The 18,952-nt window shown below is 53.0% G+C and overlaps 1 protein-coding gene across 1 annotated transcript; it reads left to right on the top strand.

Moving 5' to 3' along the window:
- The first annotated feature begins 767 nt into the window (after positions 1–767).
- LOC116593623 (translation initiation factor IF-2-like) lies at positions 768–11,426 on the top strand. The gene is made up of 8 exons (XM_032347892.1): positions 768–1,054; positions 1,146–1,272; positions 1,638–1,734; positions 1,943–2,056; positions 8,740–8,843; positions 9,286–9,475; positions 9,739–10,108; positions 10,943–11,426. The coding sequence occupies exons 4-8, from the start codon at positions 2,014–2,016 to the stop codon at positions 11,424–11,426; spliced, it is 1,191 nt and encodes a 396-aa protein (XP_032203783.1). The 5' UTR covers positions 768–1,054; positions 1,146–1,272; positions 1,638–1,734; positions 1,943–2,013.
- The last annotated feature ends 7,526 nt before the right edge of the window (positions 11,427–18,952 follow it).

The raw sequence follows: 18,952 nt of genomic DNA, 5'->3' as shown, positions 1-18,952 counted from the left end.
ATGGCGGTTGAGCTACATCCTCCGTGGGCAGAGCTTGAGCTGCCACGGAAAGCAGACACAGGGAAGGTGAGGGGGCAGGGGAGAGGGCTTGGTGGGGAGGTCCTGAGTCCTTAAGTTCACGCTGTGCGCCCAGGGCTGGGGGGTGCTTCCAAGGGTAGGGTCTTCAAAGGGCGGGTGAAGTGAGTTCATCATGATGACTCAGGTGGAATTTATTTTTCCCTTAAGTCTTTCCGCCCCATATCTGTCAACTGGCCCTATCCCCCAGACCAGTGAACTCCAGGGCGTCCACTCAGCCAAGCTTTTGTGGGATGGGTTGTGGTCATTTCAGGGTTCCCTGTGTTCCCCAGGAAGAGAGCATGTAAAGACAGCACACAGCCCCCAACTTCAGTGGGGTGCCTCTGTCTCCTGGCACAGTGCCAGTAATGGAACTTGAGCAGCCCCCAGTTCAGCAAGTTGTCCCCTGCACGCCCCACCCACAGGTGTGGCGCTAACAAGCCTCAGACCAGTTCCCTAGCTTCAGCATTTTGCGCCCAGTCTGTAGGTTTGGTGGAAATGGGCTGTCAGGGTCCTGCAGGAGGGTCCTCCAGGCTCCTGCCCCCGAGGCACAGCCTTGGCGCTAACAAGCCCTGGAGCCCTCCCCCAGCTTGAGCAACTTGCCCCCTCCCTGTTCCAGGAGGTGGTGGTTGGGCTGTCAGGATCCTGCAGGAGCGTCCTCCTGGTGGGGGCCTGGAGGCTGGCGGAAACCAGATCCCACTCAATTTGATGAGGGCCGAAGAATTGGGTGTTTTTTTTGAAGAGTAACTTCACTTCTCCAGAAAGGACGGTGGCATTGCTCAACTTTAGAATGAAGCTAATTACTACGTAAGAAACAAGCGTGTGTCTCCCCTCCTCCCAGGGACTGGAGCAGGCGTGCAGGCCTTGGGTCGGGGGTGACTTCTTATCTCCACCTGACAACACTTCCCCACCCTGGCTCCACAAGACCCAATTTTGAACTCAGCATCTGAGTCAGTCATGTGGCTTGTCACCGGACGTCAGCGTTCAGAGAGAGCAGCAGGTACATTGGGAGAAACGTCACATCCATTGTGGGGCGGGAGGTAAAACTTCTCTTTCACCCCAAACCTCCTGGGCTTTTCCCTTGTCTCTAGTGGAGCCACGAAGTCAAACCGAAGCAGCTGTCAGCAATCTAGAGCGGGTGCCAGAGTTCCTGAGTTTCTCTGCAGGGAGAACGGGGCAGGGGGTCCCATTTTCTCTGTTCATTTCTGGCTTACGAAGGTATTTGGAACATCTCTTTGCTCGGCAATCGCTTTGATTAGAAAGGGAAGATGAGATTTCCTGTTCGTGTTTTTAACATGTAATGTGTTCCTTCATCTAATGGTGTTTATTTCATTGGGCTGAGGTTGTGGTGGCGTGGCCGGCATCTAGTTAGGTGGCTGTCTGCGGTCAGGTAGAGACTTGGATGATGTCTTGTCATTTGTGTGATGTTTCCTAACTGATTAGTCCTTTCATCAGAAGAGTTACAATTAAGGAATAATTCAAAATTTCAGAGCAGACTTTTAACATTTAAAAGTTAAACTTGACTTTCTAGTTTCGCTAAATGGATCATCTAAATATTTGGACATGCCGTATTTTCTCTGTAGTCTCATTTCTGGTGGAGCCAGCAGGAGAGTCTTTGGGAGTTCTCCTGGACAGAGGCATGCTGGTGGCTTCAAGGGTCTTGACATGAGGAGCCCTGGGGTGACTTCTGGAATTGCTTGCCGGGTGCTGGGTGAGTCAGGTTATCGCACAGAGTTTCTGTTTCCTCTTTATGAAATTGCTGGCAAGTATTATCTATGGAAAGCCTTTTTACACAGAAACTGTTAAGCCTAATGAAGGGCAACTAAAAATGACATGATTTGGGCTGTATTATTCTGTAAAAAAATAGTTTTAAAACCCCCTGTCATAGGATATGGTACTTCATTGCACAAGGAGCCCTCGGACAGCTGCAGGGAAAGACTCAGATCTCAGAGCACGTTCATGTTCCATCGAAACGTGACTTACAGTTTGCCCAGGGAGGAAGGTAAGTGCGGAGAACCACGACAGAAGGGGAAAGGAGGTGTTAACCGTTCAGGAAGGAGCCTCCTGCCTTTCTCCTGAAAGCCCTGGGCCAGTGTCATTTTGGAAGGGGGGGATCCTGGAGCTCTGCGGCAGACAGGGGAGCTCCAGGGCTGGGTAGAGCTGACAGGGGTCCCGGAGGAGAGCGGAGTGCATTCTGCAGGAGGCTGTGGGCAGGGCCGGCTCCCGGGCTGGCTGTGTGTCCCCCGTGTGACAGTTGTGACAGGTCAGGGCGGGGAGCAGGTTCCTGGCTGAGGACAGGTGAGGTGCAGGTGGAGAGCTGGCGGAACACCTGCTTCTGTGCCACCAGCCTCCCCCAACGTGCACAACCTCGTCATCTGTCCCTGTCACTCAGTTCAGACCTCCCCATGTTGCCAGGCCGAGACACTGGTTTGGGCTTCGTTCTTTGTGTGTGGGTGACGTTTCAAAAGTTAGCTGGTGGAAGTGAGAACATGTGTTCCTCTGTTATTTGCTGCTCTTCTTGCAATCACTGACTGAATCAGTAGTGGAAGGAGCAATCTTTCTGTTTTCGTTCCTGTTTTAATTAAACAATGGGAAAGCAGTCTTCTGAAATAGTCCAAGAATCCTTTGCGGGGGTTCATGTTTTTCTCTTCCGTGAACCACTTTCAGATATTGGAAATTATTTTTCAAAGTAAAGCACAGCCTCAGAGCTGTAACAGGGTGCAGCGCCCTTTGTGAGGAATGTAAGTTGTTGAGGGAACAGGAAGTGGCTCTCTGTGCTCCCAGCGGATATCTAGCCTTCTCCGTGGGGTCTTGCTCACCTAGTGGCCCATCCTGGGCTCTGAAACTGACCCAGTGAATCCTTTGTGACTGGAACTGGGGATTTATGAAGAAAACAGAATGAACCCAGGAAGGTGCCTGTATCCTGTGCACTCGGACAACTCCATGGAGCAATGGAACTCATCCCCCGTGAGGCGTGTCAGGACCCCTGAGGGTGTGGGCTTTGCTTCATGGGAAGAGGTTGTGTCTTCATCCTTATCTGGACCAGAGCCATGTTGTCTGGTTATGGAGACCCAGACCTTTACGTGACCATGTCATTATTCTTCTTGTGATGTTAAGAAAGCAATCCAGACACTGACCTTGGGGTACACATATCAAAAGGAAAAACATAAGGTCAAATATATATATGAGGGCTGAACTTGTGGTATCTCTCATTAGTACAGGTAATGCAGGGCTGCCTGGGTGAGAAAGAAAAAGGCATTCTTTTTTTTTTAAGCTTTTTTTTTTTTTTAATAAAAATACAATGTATTATTTGCCCCAGAGGTACAGGTCTGTGAATTGCTAGGTTTACACACTTCACAGCACTCACCATAGCACATACCCTCCCCAATCCGTAACCCAGCCACCCTCTCCCTACACCCCTCTCCCCTGAGCAACCCTCAGTTTGTTTTGTGAGATTAAGAGTCTGTCTCTTATGGTTTGTCTCCCTCCCAATCGCATCTTGTTTCATTTATTCTTTTCCTACCCCCCAAATCCTCAACATTGCATCTCCACTTTCTCATATCAGGGAGATCATATGATAGTTGTCTTTCTCCCATTGACTTATTTCGCTCAGCATAATACCCTCTAGTTCCATCCACGTCATCGCAAATGGCAAGATTTCATTTCTTTTGATGGCTGCATAGTATTCCATTGTGTATATATACCACATCTTCTTTATCCATTCATCTGTTGATGGACATCTAGGTTCTTTCCGTAGTTTGGCTATTGTGGACATTGCTGCTATAAACATTCGGGTGCAAGTGCCCCTCTGGATCACTACATTTATATGTTTAGGGTAAATACCCAGTAACATTACCGGACTTTATACTGAAAATGTTTAAAATGGCAAAATCAATGTTGGGATTCCTTATGATTTTTTTAAAAGTACACTCTGTATGATTCCATTTTTATAAAGACTTCATTAATTTATTTTAGAGAGAGCGACCGTGTGGCACGAGACTGGTGGGAGAGGCAGGAGGGGGAAGAGAGAACTGTGAGCTCACACTGCACTGAACACAGACCCTACATGGGGCTCAGTCCCACACCATGAGATCACATCCTGAGCCAAAATCAAGATTCAGCGGCTTAACTGAGTCACACCCCCCCCCCCCAATCTCCTTGGGCATTAGTATGGGTGCATTCCCTTCTCTCTCCCGCACTGCTGGGGACAGTGGCAAACACTCCTGAAAATACATCTGTGAAAAATCATGCCAGAGTTTCCTGGGGTGAGTCTGAGTACGAGCATGGCTAGGAGATGGGTGCACCTGCGGCCTGGGCTGGGCGCTGCTCACCCAGATGGGCCGCCCATCACCGTTCTCTCCAGGGGACACCCATGTCCTCAGGCACCTGAGGGCCAACCGGCCTAGGAATTCACCTTCTCTGGCAGAGGACAGATGGGATTTCTTTCTCTGGCCATGAATATGAACCCTAATCCTGGGGAAGGAGAGCTTTCCTGGGACTTCTGGCCCAGCCAGGCAGCCATGGCCATCATGTATGTGACAGAGCCAGAGGAGCTGGGCCTCGGAGAGACCGGGTGCCTTAAACCAGCCTTGTGTAGGGCATGTGGGAGCAGCAGCCCCTGCTTCTGGGGGAGCAGTGATGTGTGCAGGAGGGAGGCTGGGGTGGAGCCTTCTAAGACGCACCACAGTCCCTACCATGGGCCTGAAACCAGCAGGAAGGGAGCTCTGAGGACAGAGACGCCAGGAGGCTTCCCATCCAGGGAAAGGGGGCCTGCTGGAGGGTGCTGAAGCCACCAGTCCCGCTGGCCAGAGGCCCTTTACCCAGGATCACCTCTGGTAATTCCTTAGCATGTTGTCCGTGTACATGTATGGACAGCAGTTGGCCCACTCAGTGCTGGTGCACTTCCAGAGATGGATTAGACCCTTCCAGGGCCTGCTCGTGGGTCAGAGGACACCCTGCCCAGAGATACAGAGGATGTCCCTCTTCCTCCGGAGGTAGGGAAGGCAGCCACCATCCTGGGGCAGGACCTGGTCCAGGCTCGTGTTCTTTCTGATGCTTCCGAGTTCAGTGGGCATTGCTGAGCCTGAGAAAGTCACCCAGAGCCCCAGAGTCGGGAGCCATGAGGGGCTGTCTCCCACTCTCGCCCAGGATCATGACCTGAAATGATCCTGTCTTTGGGAGGATGGGTCTCCTTCAACAGCTGGGGGAGGACTGGCCCCTCTTCCCTCTCCAGGTCCAGGACGCCCAGGACCCTGCAAGAGCTCTTTATTCGAGGAGGACTCAGGGAGAGTGTGTCTCGCCTGCCCGGGAGTGAAAGAACCAAACCCCAATGCTAACAGAAAAAGAAATTCAATGTACTGTTGGGGGCAGCCACCTCCCCTCTAATGTGGCCTTGGGGGACCCCTCCCTCTTGTGCCCTCAGAGGGAGGATCTGGCCCCATGTCGCGGGATCCCCACCCTGTCCACTGCTGAGGAAGAGCCACACACAGGGACCTGGTGTCAGGAGTGTACTCTCCCAGGGGCCTGGTGGCTGCATGAAGGGCTGCATGTCCTTTGGGGAAGGGGTGCTCGCAGGTGACATGGCTCACCATCCCCCACTGCACTGTGCAGTCCACGCTTGTGCCCAGCTTAGGTCCATCACCAGGACCCCACATGCTCTTGCCATGGCAGCGATCATGCAGTATCACCGCACTGCGTGGAGGTGGAGAACAAGGCCGAGATGGGAGGCAAATGGTTGCAGTCACGGGGCTGCTCAGCAGAGGGGCACCAGCCCTCCGGAGCCCCCATTAGCCCAGCCAGGGGCTCCTGAGCTGACCGTGAGCCCTCCCCTGCCTGTCCAGCCACACGCTGGGCCCTGAGATTGATGACGGCCTGTTCTTCTTGGCCCTGACACTGTTGCTGGCCGACTAGGAGGGGGAGTGCAGCTGGTGGGCCAGGCTGTAGCTATAGGATAGAGAGACACGTATGACATAGTAAGAGCCACACTCTGGTCTCCCTCCCCAGAGCCTACCTGGGGGCTGGCGTTTGGGTGCCCTAGGGGCCAGCACACAACAGAGTCTGCGGGACCAGGGAGCCATAGCCCCAAGGGACAGTTCCCCCTGTCCTCTCCCAGCTCCGGTCCCGCATCAGCTTTCCTCACTGTGGGGCTCCAGGACCCGAAACCAGGCCCCATAGGGCGGCTTGGCTCTAGCTTGTAATGACTTTGCAGCCTCCCAGAGCGCCTGGATTTCCTGGGGCTGGAGGGAAGACTGGCTGCGGACAGGCCTGCACTTAGCTGGACCCTGGGACTGAGTATGCATTTCTGGCCCCTGCATGGGGGATATTCAGTGACCTTTGCATACCCAGATGTCTTGTACCTTGACCTTGTACACGGAGCCTTACTGCCCAGGATGAGCATGATTCGGGGGCTCAGAGGACTTTGGGGCCACAGAGCTGGTGGTGGTGAGGAAATGTGGGGACCCGGTCAGGTGCCGACATGGGTCTCTTTCATGTGCACAGCAGGGCTGGCTCATGGTACAGGTACTGTGTGCAGGGCCCCTGTGCTCAACTGGCCCTCTCGGGAGGGAGGCCTGGTGCATCTGTCCTCCACCTACCCCTGGAGGAGTGGCCAAGTTCAAGCATTTCCATGTCCAGCCCTTAGGGAGAGTTGAGAACGTGAGGTCAAGAGAGGCAGGGACATGCCTAGGACAAATGAGGGGTAAAGAGTCCAAGGAGCGGGGATGTTCTCCAGCCATGGGCAGCCCCAACCCCCCCCCCACCCCATGAGGTTTGCATTGGGGGTGAGAGCCCTACAGATTCTTGAGGATAGCTACCCACCCTGTCCCATGTGGGGACATGAACTTCAACATCCCCAGACAGGTGGAGGCATGTACACCTGCACGGACACACACACACACACACACACACACACACACACACACACACACAAATACCACTCAGACTGACCAGATGGGGATCAGATGGGGAAGACATCCTGGGAGTGAGGTGGGTGACAAGGAGGCAAGGAAAAAGAGGTCAGAGAGAGCTGAGCCGTGGGACAGGGGCATCAGGACCCCTGGCAAGAACCCAGATCCATAGCATGGGGAGGGGAGACAGGCCAGATTGATGGTCGCGGGTTCCCCAAAGGGCCAGGGGGGTACCAGGGCACTGGGAGAAGGGTCTGGGTTCTGGCGTCCATCACCACCTGGGCCACTGGAAGTAGGAAGAGATAACGCCCCCATGCCCAAGTCCAGATGGGGCTTCAGCACAAAGGGCCTCAGTTTACTCTTCTGTCCATTGGGCTGCAGAGATGGCATGTCCCTAGGGTCCCGCAGGCTTGTAGAAAAGTCTGTTGGCCTTGGGTCTCCATCCCTGACCCACTGTGCTCCCAGTCCTGGGAAAATGCTTTGTACTCCCTGGAGGTCCTTCTGAGCACAGGACAGCCTGGGGGCTCGGCGGCCTGATGACCTGGCTTGGCAGAATGTGGCAGAGCACTGAACCGCTGGTCTGGGGACCAAGCTCAGGAACCGCCCCCTGCATACTGTTGCAGCCTCAGTGTCCCCATTTGGAAGAGGTTCCAGAGTCAGGGCTCTGGTCAGGGTGAGGAGGACTTAGGAATAACGAAGCACATGACAGGAGAGGGAAACAGGGACAAGGGAGGCTTCTGAGGTTTCTTACATCACCCCCAGAACTCCCAGATCCTGTTCTTGGGAGAGAGACGGAGACACACAGAGAAGGCAGAGACAAGAGAAAGAACACAAGAGAGGGAACCAGGAGAAGTCATAGACTTTCTTCAACTGGCTTGGCAACAATAGCCCATGATTTCGCCCTATTCTAGTCCTGAGAGCGCCGTCACACAGGCCATCCCCCCGGAGGGCAGAGAATTCCACAGGGATGTGGGACCAGGATTCGGGAATTGCCAAGAACCACTGTGGGGACTGCCCAGCACATGGGTGCCGAAGAGGCCCTGGGACCTGAGCCTAAACCTAATGGGAGTCGCTCCCTGGAAGTCTGAGTACGAGAGGACAAGGTCGGAATCAGTTCACTGCAACCTTCCCACAGGGCTGGGAGACAGGCAGGAGGAGGGTGGCTTTGCCTGGACCCCAGAGCAGATCCAGGCCCCTCTGAGCTGTGTTCTATGCCCCGCCCAGCCCCCACTCATCCCTGCTTTCCCACGTGTGCGTACCAGCCTCCTGTGAGGGCAGGTACAGAACATATTTGGAGGTCCTACCCCTGAATGCGTCCCTAGAAGTAGAAGCCAGAAGCCCCCACTGGGCAGGCGGGGAGCCGGGGAGGCCCTGAGAAGCACAGGGTCTGTCCAGGCTCATAGCTCTGGGCACGAGCAGGAACCCAGTCCGAACCCAGCCCTGTATCCTCACAGTGGGGACACTGGCTGCCCCCAGGCCTCGCAGGTGCTGTGGGTGGGCTGTGTGGCTGTCACTGTATGGACGGGGCATGGAGCAGAGGGTGAGCATTGAGCACGCGGGGGAGGGGGACCCACTGGGCGGGGCTCTTGTGTGGGAGGGAGTGGTTGGTAAGCAGACCCCAGGCAGTGGTGACCTCACTTTCCTCACAATAGAGCCCAACACAATTGGAAACCCAGGTAACCAGGCAGCCACACAGCAGAGACAGCCCCCTGCCCAGCTCATTTTGTTGCGGATCTTTGAATAAGCAACATGTTCTTCTGCTGTGTTCCTACATCCGGAGGCTGCAAGCTGAAGAAATCATGCCCTGCACATGCTTTCCCTCACTGGGGATGTTGTCTTAAGGCTCCCAGATGGCTCTGGCCATTTGGCCAAAAGAAGAGAAAGGTAACACCGTGAGGCCCAGAGCCAGCCCCCAGCCCCACATGCTCTGATTCAACCTGTGCAGCCCTAGGTCCCTTCCCCATACTTGTGTGTGTGTGTATATGTGTGTGTGTGTAAAAGCTCATGTGAGGTGCGCCCACCCCATTCAAGAACAGGCTGACAAGGGGTCAGATGCCCGGTGGGCAGTTCATGTTCACACCCAGGTCGAGGCTGGCTGGGTGGGTTGTGGGTGTGGGAGGCTGCCTCCTGTGAGAGTAGGGACAGTAGCTTCCCCCCAGGGTGCATCCCGTGTCCTGCAGGTATGGGTCCCTGTCCCAGGTGTGGCGCTGTGCATGCACCGTCTGTGTCTGATCTGGGAGCAGCAGGGGGGTGGGCAGGAAGACAGTGAGGACGGCTGGGCAGGGCTCTAACGGTCTGGGCTGGCGACCGGTGTCTGTCTGTGCAGAGCACTAGTGACGATGAAATAGGAAGGAGGCTGGCGGACACCCGCTCCATCTCCCTGACCAGGAGAGTGACCGTACCGGGCTCTGCAGGAGCAGGGACTGGGGACTCCGGGGGAATGCCTCTGACACTGCCCACGTGCCTACACCACCGCGTGGTCCAGGAGCCGGAGCCCATGGAGGCCGAGCCTGAGGGTGAGAAGGCCGGGGCTGGGGCATGTGGGTGTCTGCGGGTGGGTCGGTGCCGGGCCCCAAGGGCAGGAGACCCCAGAGGCTGGTGTGGGGCCAGGAGCCAGGACTGGGCTCAGAGCTCGCAGCGGGTGGACCGCAGTCAGGGAGATGTCCCGGTGAGGGTTCCTCCGTGGCTGCGGCTTCTCCCGGAGGCCCTGGGCTGAGCTCTGTCTCTGCAAAAGCACATGGAGAGACAGGCACGCGGGTGCGCTTTCCTCCTGTCATAGCTGCTCTGTCGGAGGAGCCAGAGCCGGCCCCACCTGCATCCACAGCTCCAGAGGCGGGGATGTTGCCTGCAGGGACTTCAGCAGGAGACCAGGAGCCAGCAGGTGACTGGGCACCTGCCCACAGCGAGGCTGACTCTGTCCGGGAAGAGCTGGTGTCTGCCCCCGTTCCGGGGCCTGCCTTTGCTATGGATCCTGCCCCTGACAACACCTGTGCCTCTGCTCTGGAATCCGCCCCTGCCTCTCCCCCTACTCCTCCTCCTGTGGAGCGCCCAGAGCCCCTTCTGGTGCCCACAGCCCTGCTCCTAGAACAGTTACCCTTTGTTCTATCCCCCAAACCTGGCAACCTGCAGGAACGTTTTGTCCCCGACGTGTACATTTTTCCTTTCTGCTACATACTGATTTTGATTTTGTGTTTACGTGTTCTGTATACTATTTATCATTCATTTTAAATAAAATTACTTGTTTCCAATTAAACGCATCATGAGTTTAAGTACATTCCCAGCGTTTACCCACCACACGACAGAACATTGCTGCAGGATATCTCCTTCCCCAAAGGAGACCCTGAACCCAAAGCCCTACCTGGCCATTTCTCTTCCAGCCCCGATGCTTGCACCCCTGAGCTGCTTTCTCTCTTCCATTCCCTGTTCTGCACGTTTCTGTACGTGGAAGCACACAACAGGTGCCTTTGTGTCTGCCCACCGATTTTAAAAGGGGACTTATTTTTTTCTGTGCTAATTTAACATAGATTTTCCTTTATTCGATATTGACATGCCTGATGGATTACAGATGAGATGTAATCACAGAGGCCCCTTTAGGAATTATGGGCACAATCTCGGGGTGAGACCCCTGTTCCTGCTGGGACACCACAGCCTGACCCCAGACAGGACACGGCTGGCTCCTCTGTGGCCCGCACAGAAACCAGGCAACACAGAAAGCTGGAAGACACAGGACAGAGGTCAAACACATAGCTCACAACTCAAGACCAGAGAATACTTTCACCTGACTCTGGTCGAAACCAGGCTCCAAGTCACGGGGTCCGCAGGGACAGAGACCAAATGCTGCAAGTCCAGCGGGGAGAACAGGCACGTGGGGGCATGTGTTGGAGATTCGGGAGCTCCCGGGGAAGGACACGGGCAAAGGAAACCCAATGGAGGCAGCGCCAGTCACCCTCAGAATGGCAGGTCTCCGGTCTGGGGACCGGCAGCCCTGGGGAGAAGGTGAAGATCCGGAGGTCGATGCAGGTCCCCTGGAGAGAAGGGGGACTGGGGAACAGTGAGCAGCACCTATCCCGGGCAGCAGGTGCAGCCACACCTAGCCGTGCCCGGCCTGGCACTCACCCCGGGCCACTCTGGCGCGGTCTTTCACGGATGTACCTTCGGGAGTGTTCAGCGCAATGGTGGGGGAAAGACCGGGAATGGAACAGCGCTAACGCCCTAGGAGATGGTGGGATCCTCGGTCCCAGTCCTTATGGCAGAATGTCCTGTAGCTACTGCCCCAGAGTCATCGGGGGCACGAGATCTAGAAAGCACCTCCTGGAGCCCCCTCCTGCCACCCTGCTCCTGGGAACATTCGGAGTTGTTGAGGAAGTCGAGAGGATCCAGGGTGACAAAGGGCCAAGGAGAAGGAAGCACAGCACTGAGAGGACGGATGGACGTGCCCAGTGCCACCATCCCGGGCCCGGGCTGTGATGCCCTCGGACCTCACCCTAAATAATGGTTCCTGATGTGTGCGCCTGGCTTCGGGGTTTCCCTCCTCTCCCCCCACCGCCTCACTTACTCACCCTCCCATTCATCATCCCCCCCACCCCCTGCTCCTTCCCCTCCACCCCCTTCCCCACTGCATCACCCACCCTGCCCCCTCCCCCCTTCCTCTTCCTCCCTCTCACGCTCCCTCCCTCCCTCTGACACTCCTCCCTTGTGCTCCTCTCTCCCTCTCAAGCCTCCTCCTCCCCACCCTACCGTCCTCCTCCTCTCCACTTCCGCCCTCCCCCCTCGCTGCCCCCCTCCCATCTCGGCCTCCCCCTCCCCTGCCTTCCTCCTCTCTCCCTCCCTGTTGTCCCGCTCCATCTCCTTTCCCTCCCTTCTCCCCCTCCCTCTCTCATGCCCTCCTGCATTCAGCAGAGGATCTGGGGGCCGTGCTGTGTGCCGAGCACTGGGGCTTCATCAGGGAGCACCCCCAGCCCACGTGGTCATGTCCACTGTGGGAGGTGACAGGGGGCAGGCCTCAGGGCTAGCCGTGGTGATGAGCACCAGGAATCTGCTCCTGAAACAGAGGCCCCTTGCACAAAGAAAACAATGGAGAGACCCATGCTTAGCACTTCCTCTAGGAAAATCTAGTCCCCAAGATTGATGAAAAGTAAATACATCCTAGACTTCATGCACCATGAGTGCTAATGGCTCTATACTCCCTGATTCCTACAAGCAACAAAGAGTAAATCATCCAGCGATGACTGTGGGTTTGTGACACAATTTTTCTGACCAAATGACAGTGTTTCAGCGAACATCTCCAGCACCTCCGAGTGTTCCCAGGGTCTCTGCGAGCCTCTGATCCTTCCACCGACCTCCTTGGGAAGCTCTGTCCTGTCATCTTCCTTGTCTCCTGCCTCTCCTGTGACCTTTTGCTGGTCTATCTCCCCCCAGCGGGACACCCTCGCCAGGATTTCCTGTGCTCCTTGGCTGGGTGCCCACAGCTCACACTGAGCTCCAAGAGCCCCATGCTTTGTGCAGGCCTGTGTGCTCCCTCCGGGGTCACTTGGCATCTCCCTTGCAGTGGCCTGCATCTTCCTGCACTGGGTCCTCTCTGACGAGTCTGTGAGGCCAGCCTGTGCCCATGTCACGGCCAGGGGAGCACGAGTCCAGAAGGTCTAGATGACCTGATGCAGTCCCAGCGCATGAAGCCTGGGCCAGGGGTGGTCTTTGAGCAGGGGAGGAGTTGGGCCCAGGGAGCTTGAGGGGGGATGTGCCACCATGAACCCCCAGGAGGAGAGCGAGCACCGGGGGGCCTGGCACTCAGCCCTGCTGGGAGACCATGTCCCACACACAGGGGATCTGTCCCCAGGGCTGGACATCATTGTGGTATCCACCTTCTCAGGCTGTGGGCTGGCGGTGACTGTTAGGGGAGGAGGCACCGCTGACGCAGAGAGAGGGCCAGGTGCTCCCCCAGCAGCAGGTTCCCTAGGGCAGGTTGAGGGGGCATCGGCAGACAGCAGTGTCTGCAGCTGTGGTGTCCACACAGGCCCCCTCCTCAGGCTCAGCACAAGCTTTTGGATGGCCTGTGTCCCCAAACACAGAATCTGGCCCACAATCTCCCCTCAAACCCCGACTCCAATCCTCTGTCCTCAGCTCAAGTGCAAAAAGTGGCCAATAGTTTACGTGGGGTGAGGCGCTCGGAGACATGTGATTTTCTGGCCCACGCTGTAATACTGCTGACATTTTAAAGATCTCAGGGCTTGATTCAAAACTGGTAGGATGCCAGGGACCACAAACAGCTTTCTGGAAACCTGACTTGGGCCTTACAGCCCTCCCATCCCACCAGCTCTGCTCAGAAACCCTCCAGGCCACAGACCCACAGTCTTGGGTCCTCAGATGGCGCAGGCCATGTACCTTTAAGAAGTGATCCAGGTGAGGCAGCCCAACACACTGCAGACTCCAGCAAATCCCCATCCCAGAAAGTGAGGGTACCACTAGACGAGCTGTCTGAAAACAGCCAGGTCAGGGTCCCAGGAAGACACCAGAAGCTCAGGAGTAACTGAGTAGCATCTGGAGGTCAGGTAGGGACAGTGGGAATCTCGGGTGGTTTTGCCTAGGGGCAACTCCTGTCCCACTAAACCCTCAGTGTGATGGCTCCACTGGGGGCCGGGGAGGGACCATGCCTGGAGGACCTGTGGCTCCACTGTCAGAGGTCGCCAACATGATCCGTGCACAGGTGGGCAACACCGGCCACATCCCGAAGAATTTCTGGAAACAGTAGCCATCTCAGTGGCAGCCGACCTGGGAGGTCAACCTTCCAGCTGCCTGAGGTGGGATCGAGCCAGAGCGCAGCGCACTAGCCAGACACGGGAGAACGAGAACCAGTTCTTCATTTCAACAGTTTCTGAGTTACCAGTTTGTTCCTGTGGTTAGTATACTTAGCAAGGTCTTGAAAATGTTCTCATGTTCTCTGCTGGTGAGGTTCTAGAAAAATCTCTGGTTTTAGGTAAAATCATCGAGAATTGACCTTGGTTAGTACAGCCATGGTGGGAAGAAATGGAGCTTCCCGAACACACTAACATTAGAACTCCTATATGATCCCACCACCGGGTAGACATTGCAGGAATGAAGTCAGTTTCTCGAAGTAAGATCGGCACACTCTCACACTATCTCCCCAAGGAGGTGTGGCCACCCATAGCAACAGGGCACCCACGTGGGAAGTCGTAGGCACCCCCCCAGCCCTGCAGGCAGGTGCTCCCTGGACAAGGGACGGCCCCCGGGCTGGGACATCTCCAAAGCAGCACATCCAATGTCCTGGATACGAGGAGGAGAAGGAGCACAGAACCAGGTCGGTGAGGGTCAGGACACACTACCCCAAATATGGCACCTTGGCAACACAGAAACTGAAAGAATTTTGCATTGAGCAGAAGCAGAAAGGTTCCTAAGATCCCCAGCCATCATCCCTTCCTCCCTGAAGCAGGTCAGAAAACTCCCATGTGGCACTTGCTCTGCCCAGACCGCAGGGAGGACATGCTTCTCACCAGAGTCAAGGAAGAATTCAGGGCCCCAAAGGCTGTAGGAACAAACCTGCTTAATTGAACCTTTATCTTCCTAGTTACCTCTTCATCATTTACCAGCCCTAGTCCCAACCCCTGTCTCTCTCAATTCTTCCCACATCCATGGCTTCTTTGTCTAAAAAGTAGAAGAGCCGCCTGCTCCGGTCGCCTCTGCTGGTCTCCATGTTCATATGAGGTTCCCACCAAAAAAAATCAATACGCTTTGCCTGCTTTTCTCCTGTTCATCTCTCTTTGTCAATTTCCAGACCCCACCAGGGACCTTAAGAGAAGCTGAAGGAAACTGTCCTCTCTTGCAGCCCTGGGTAGGGGGTGGTGACGGGGGAGTCAGGAAACCCATCCCATCTTCCGGACCTTGGTTAAAACTGCCCTCTCCTGGGAAGCAACACAGGGCTGTGCATGGCTGGGGGAGCCAGGGAGAGGCAGGTGGAACATCTGGAAGCTACCTGAACCCCAGCTTGGGGACTTGGCCCTACTGACGAGTTCAGGGTGTGACGATGAATATTATCATGGAAGCATTCTGAAATCAGACCTTCCTTACACGAGGCCTCCTTCTGGCTGCTCGTTGTAGTTGCTACTGTTAGCTCAGTGACTTTTCTGAGCAATCTTTGTCAAGTCTGTGTTCTTTGCTGTGTGGGGTCACTGGATCTCTGTGCTGTTAACTTAGGGGTCAGACAGTGGCTGGGCAGAGAGGTCACCCATTTTTCCGAGCTATGGGCTACAGATCGGAGGTCCCCACAATCTCCTACTCAGGTTCTAAGAGTCTGCTTGCAGTCTGCTCTAATAGCGGCTCATGGAACTCAGGGAAACGTGTTACTTACTACCTCACCAGTTCATTAGAAGGACAGAACTCACGACCAGGAACCTGGAAGCAATGAACAGGGCAAGGTGTGTTGCAGGGGCCTGAAGCTTCCCGCTCTCTGAGCTAAAGAGGCCTTTACCCACCTGCACTCTGACCTTCCTAACCGATGACCTCCCTCCTTCAGGCTCATCTCTTAAGTCAAAGAGTCAAAGACCCGGCGGGCACCAAAATGATCCCTTCAGCATAACCACTCCCAGATGCCAGCAAGACCCACGAGATGGACCCCAAGGCCATGACTGTCCGGAACTTTAGTGCTCTGTGCACGACCCACCAACCTTTGTAATTTATACCCTAACTCTACAAAGTTCCAGGACAAAATATCAATACACTAAAATCTCTCATTTGTATACACACGCAATGAATCATCCAAAAAGGAATTTAAGGAAACAATTCCATTTTAGGAAACACCAACATTGACAAAATGCTTAGGAATAGAGGTAATCAAGGTGCATGTCTTGTACACTGGAAAGTACGAAACATTGCTGAGAGAAAGTAACGGAAACCTACATCAGTCTGAGGACTCCCCACGGTGATGAAAGACATACTATTGGTAAGATGGCAACAGTACACAACGCAATGTGGAGATTCAATGTGTTCCCAAGACATTTCACAAAGGCCTTTTGGAAGAAACACACAAGCTAATCCTAACAGTCATATGGAATTTTCAGGGACCACAAGATAGCTGAAACAATCTTGAAAAAGAAAATCAAAGGTGAAAGGTCATACTTCCAATGTTCGAATCTTAATACAAAGCAACAGTAACTAAAACATTGTGATCCTGTCCTAAAGGTATGCATAGCCCTTGAAAAGAATACTACATATATGTTAATTAATTGAATTTAAATTGGAAAAATTTAATAATAAATATAATAATTTTTTCAAAGTATGCATACAGGGGCACCTGGGTGGCTCAGTGAGTTAAAGCCTCTGCCTTTGGTGGGGTCATGATCCCAGGGTCCTGGGATGGAGCCCTGAGTTGGGAATCTCTGCTCAGCAGGGAGCCTGCTTCTTCCTCTCTCTCTGCCTGCCTCTTCACCTACTTGTGATCAATCTCTGTCAAATAAATAAATAAAATCTTTAAAAAAAAGTATGCATACAGATCAGCAGGATTTAATAGAGAGCCCAGAAATAAACCCCTTCATCTGTGGTCCTCTGAATTTTGACAAGGGTCAAAAGGGACAACATTGCAGTGGGGGGACAGAATTGTCTTTTCAACAAAGGGTGCCAGACAACTGACTATCCACACACAGAGGAATGGAACTGGACCCTTACCTCACACCACATATAAACATTAACTCAAAATAAGTTAAAGGCTTAAATGTAAGAGGTAAAATTATAAACTCTAGCAGAAACAAATGGAGATAGATCTTCAACACCTTGGATTTAGCAATGCTTTTACATCTGATATCAAAGCATATAAAGGGAAAGAAAAAAACAGATAAAATAATATCCTCAAAATTAAAAATCTGTCCTGGGCACCTGGGTGGCTCAGTTGATTAACTGTCTGACTCTTAATTTTGGCTCAGATCATGAACTCAGGGTTATGAGATCGAGCCCCGCATCAGGCTCCACACCGAGTGTGGGGCCTGCTTAAGATTCTCTTTCCTTCTCCCTCTGACCCTGTCTACTCGCACACTCTCTCTCACTCACTTAAAAAAGAAATGTAAAAAAAAAAAAATTTTAAATCTTTGTACCTCAGAAGATACTCTCCAGAAAGTGAAAAGGTAGCCCCCGAATGGAAGGAAATATTTGTATATTATTTATCCAATAAGACTCTGATGCCCAAGGTATGTAAAGAGCTTTTAGAACTCTTCAACAAAAAGACAACCCCATTTTTAAAATGAAGGACTTGGATAGAGCTTTCTGCAGAGAAATCATACAAATGGTGACTAGCACATGAATTGATGTTAAACATCATTAGTCTTTATGGAAATGAAGATTTAAACCAGTTAGATGTCTTTTACACTAGAATCACTATGATCAGGAAAACTAAAAATGACAAAAACGTGTTGAGAAACTGAAATGCTTAAACCTCACTTGTGAAAAATGGTGTAGTCTACATGTAAAATAGTTTGGCATTTACTCAAATAAGTCAAAGCAGAATTACCATATTGTTCAACAATTATACTCCTAGATATACACCCCCCCAAAATGAAAATATCGATTCAAACCAACAAACAAAAATGTACAGACACTCACAGCAGCCATGTTCACTTTGGGCAAAACCCAGGAACTATGCAAACATCCCTCCATGGGGAACAAGATAAACAAAACGAGGAAGATCCATAAATGGTAATCTTGTTCTGCCGTGTGAAGGAATGGAGTAAAATGGTTCATTTGTGGGGAAAAAAAAATGGTGGCTCCTCAACATATCAGACACAGAATTCCACTGCAGCCTATATGCATACCCCCCCCAGAATTTAAAGTACAAGTACCCATATTCAGAGCAGCTTTTCTCACAACAGCCAAAAGGGGGAAGCCACCCAAGCGTCGACTGACGGATGAATGGATAAACAAAATGTGGTTTATACACGCTGGAACACGATTCAGCCTTAAAAACAAAGGGTGTTCTGGGGCGCCTGGGTGGCTCAGTGGGTTAAAGCCTCTGCCTTCAGCTCAGGTCATGATCTCAGGGTCCTGGGATCGAGCCCCACATTGGGGAGCCTGCTTCCTCTTCTCTCTCTGCCTGCTTCTCTGCGTACTTGTGATCTCCCTCTCTGTCAAATAAATAAATAAATAAAAATCTTAAAAAAAAAAAAAACAACAAAGGGTGTTCTGACACAGGCTACAAGACGGACTAAACCTGGAAGTCCTTACGCTGAGTGAAATCGGCCCATCACGGAAGGACAGATACGGTATGATTTCACTCACATGAAGTACCCAGACACTCAATGTTGAATGTGACCGTAGGGGCTGAGGGGAAAGGGGAATGGGGAGTTGGTGTTTCATGCCTATGGTCTCCCTCGGGGAGAATGAGAAAGTTCTGGAGAATGGTGTACAACTGTGGGAACTCAGCCAAGACCAGAGAACTGTGTCCCTGAAATGTTTTAAGGCGTCAATGTTATTCTGTTAGTCACCATGAAAACGTGAATGAAGGACTGATGCATGTCACAACGTAGATGGACACTGAACACAGCCCTAGTGACATAAGCCACGTAGAAATACCACTCAGATGGGAGCTGTCTGTGCTCCTTGAATCCATCAAGGTTACCCAAGTAAAGGAAAGTCCTAGGAGAAGGTCCAGAAGAAGAAAACTGGATCTGAATGGAGAAGACATTTCAGACCATCGGGCAGGTGGTGACAGCTGAAGTGGGCCTGTGGTCTGGGTTCAGGTGTGGAAAGTGTCACGATTTCCTCACTTGGGGTTACGTGGTGTTTCCGCGGGACAGTGTCCCTGTTTGGGGTAAACTGCACCGAAGAAGGCCGTGTAAAGTGGCAAACATAGTAAAGAAATGACAGCTGGGGAGATAAAGTGCATGTGTGCAGCTGTGACAAGATGCCTGCACTTTGAACTCACCGCAGAGTAAATGACTCTCCCAAACATCCATGTTAGCACAAAGTCACAGAAGCACAGAGGACATCGGACTTCG

The sequence above is a fragment of the Mustela erminea genome, chromosome 6, assembly GCF_009829155.1.
Source record: "Mustela erminea isolate mMusErm1 chromosome 6, mMusErm1.Pri, whole genome shotgun sequence".
Lineage (NCBI taxonomy): Eukaryota > Metazoa > Chordata > Mammalia > Carnivora > Mustelidae > Mustela > Mustela erminea.
Note: the sequence above shows the minus strand (reverse complement) of the source record. Positions and strands in the feature narration are given on the sequence as shown.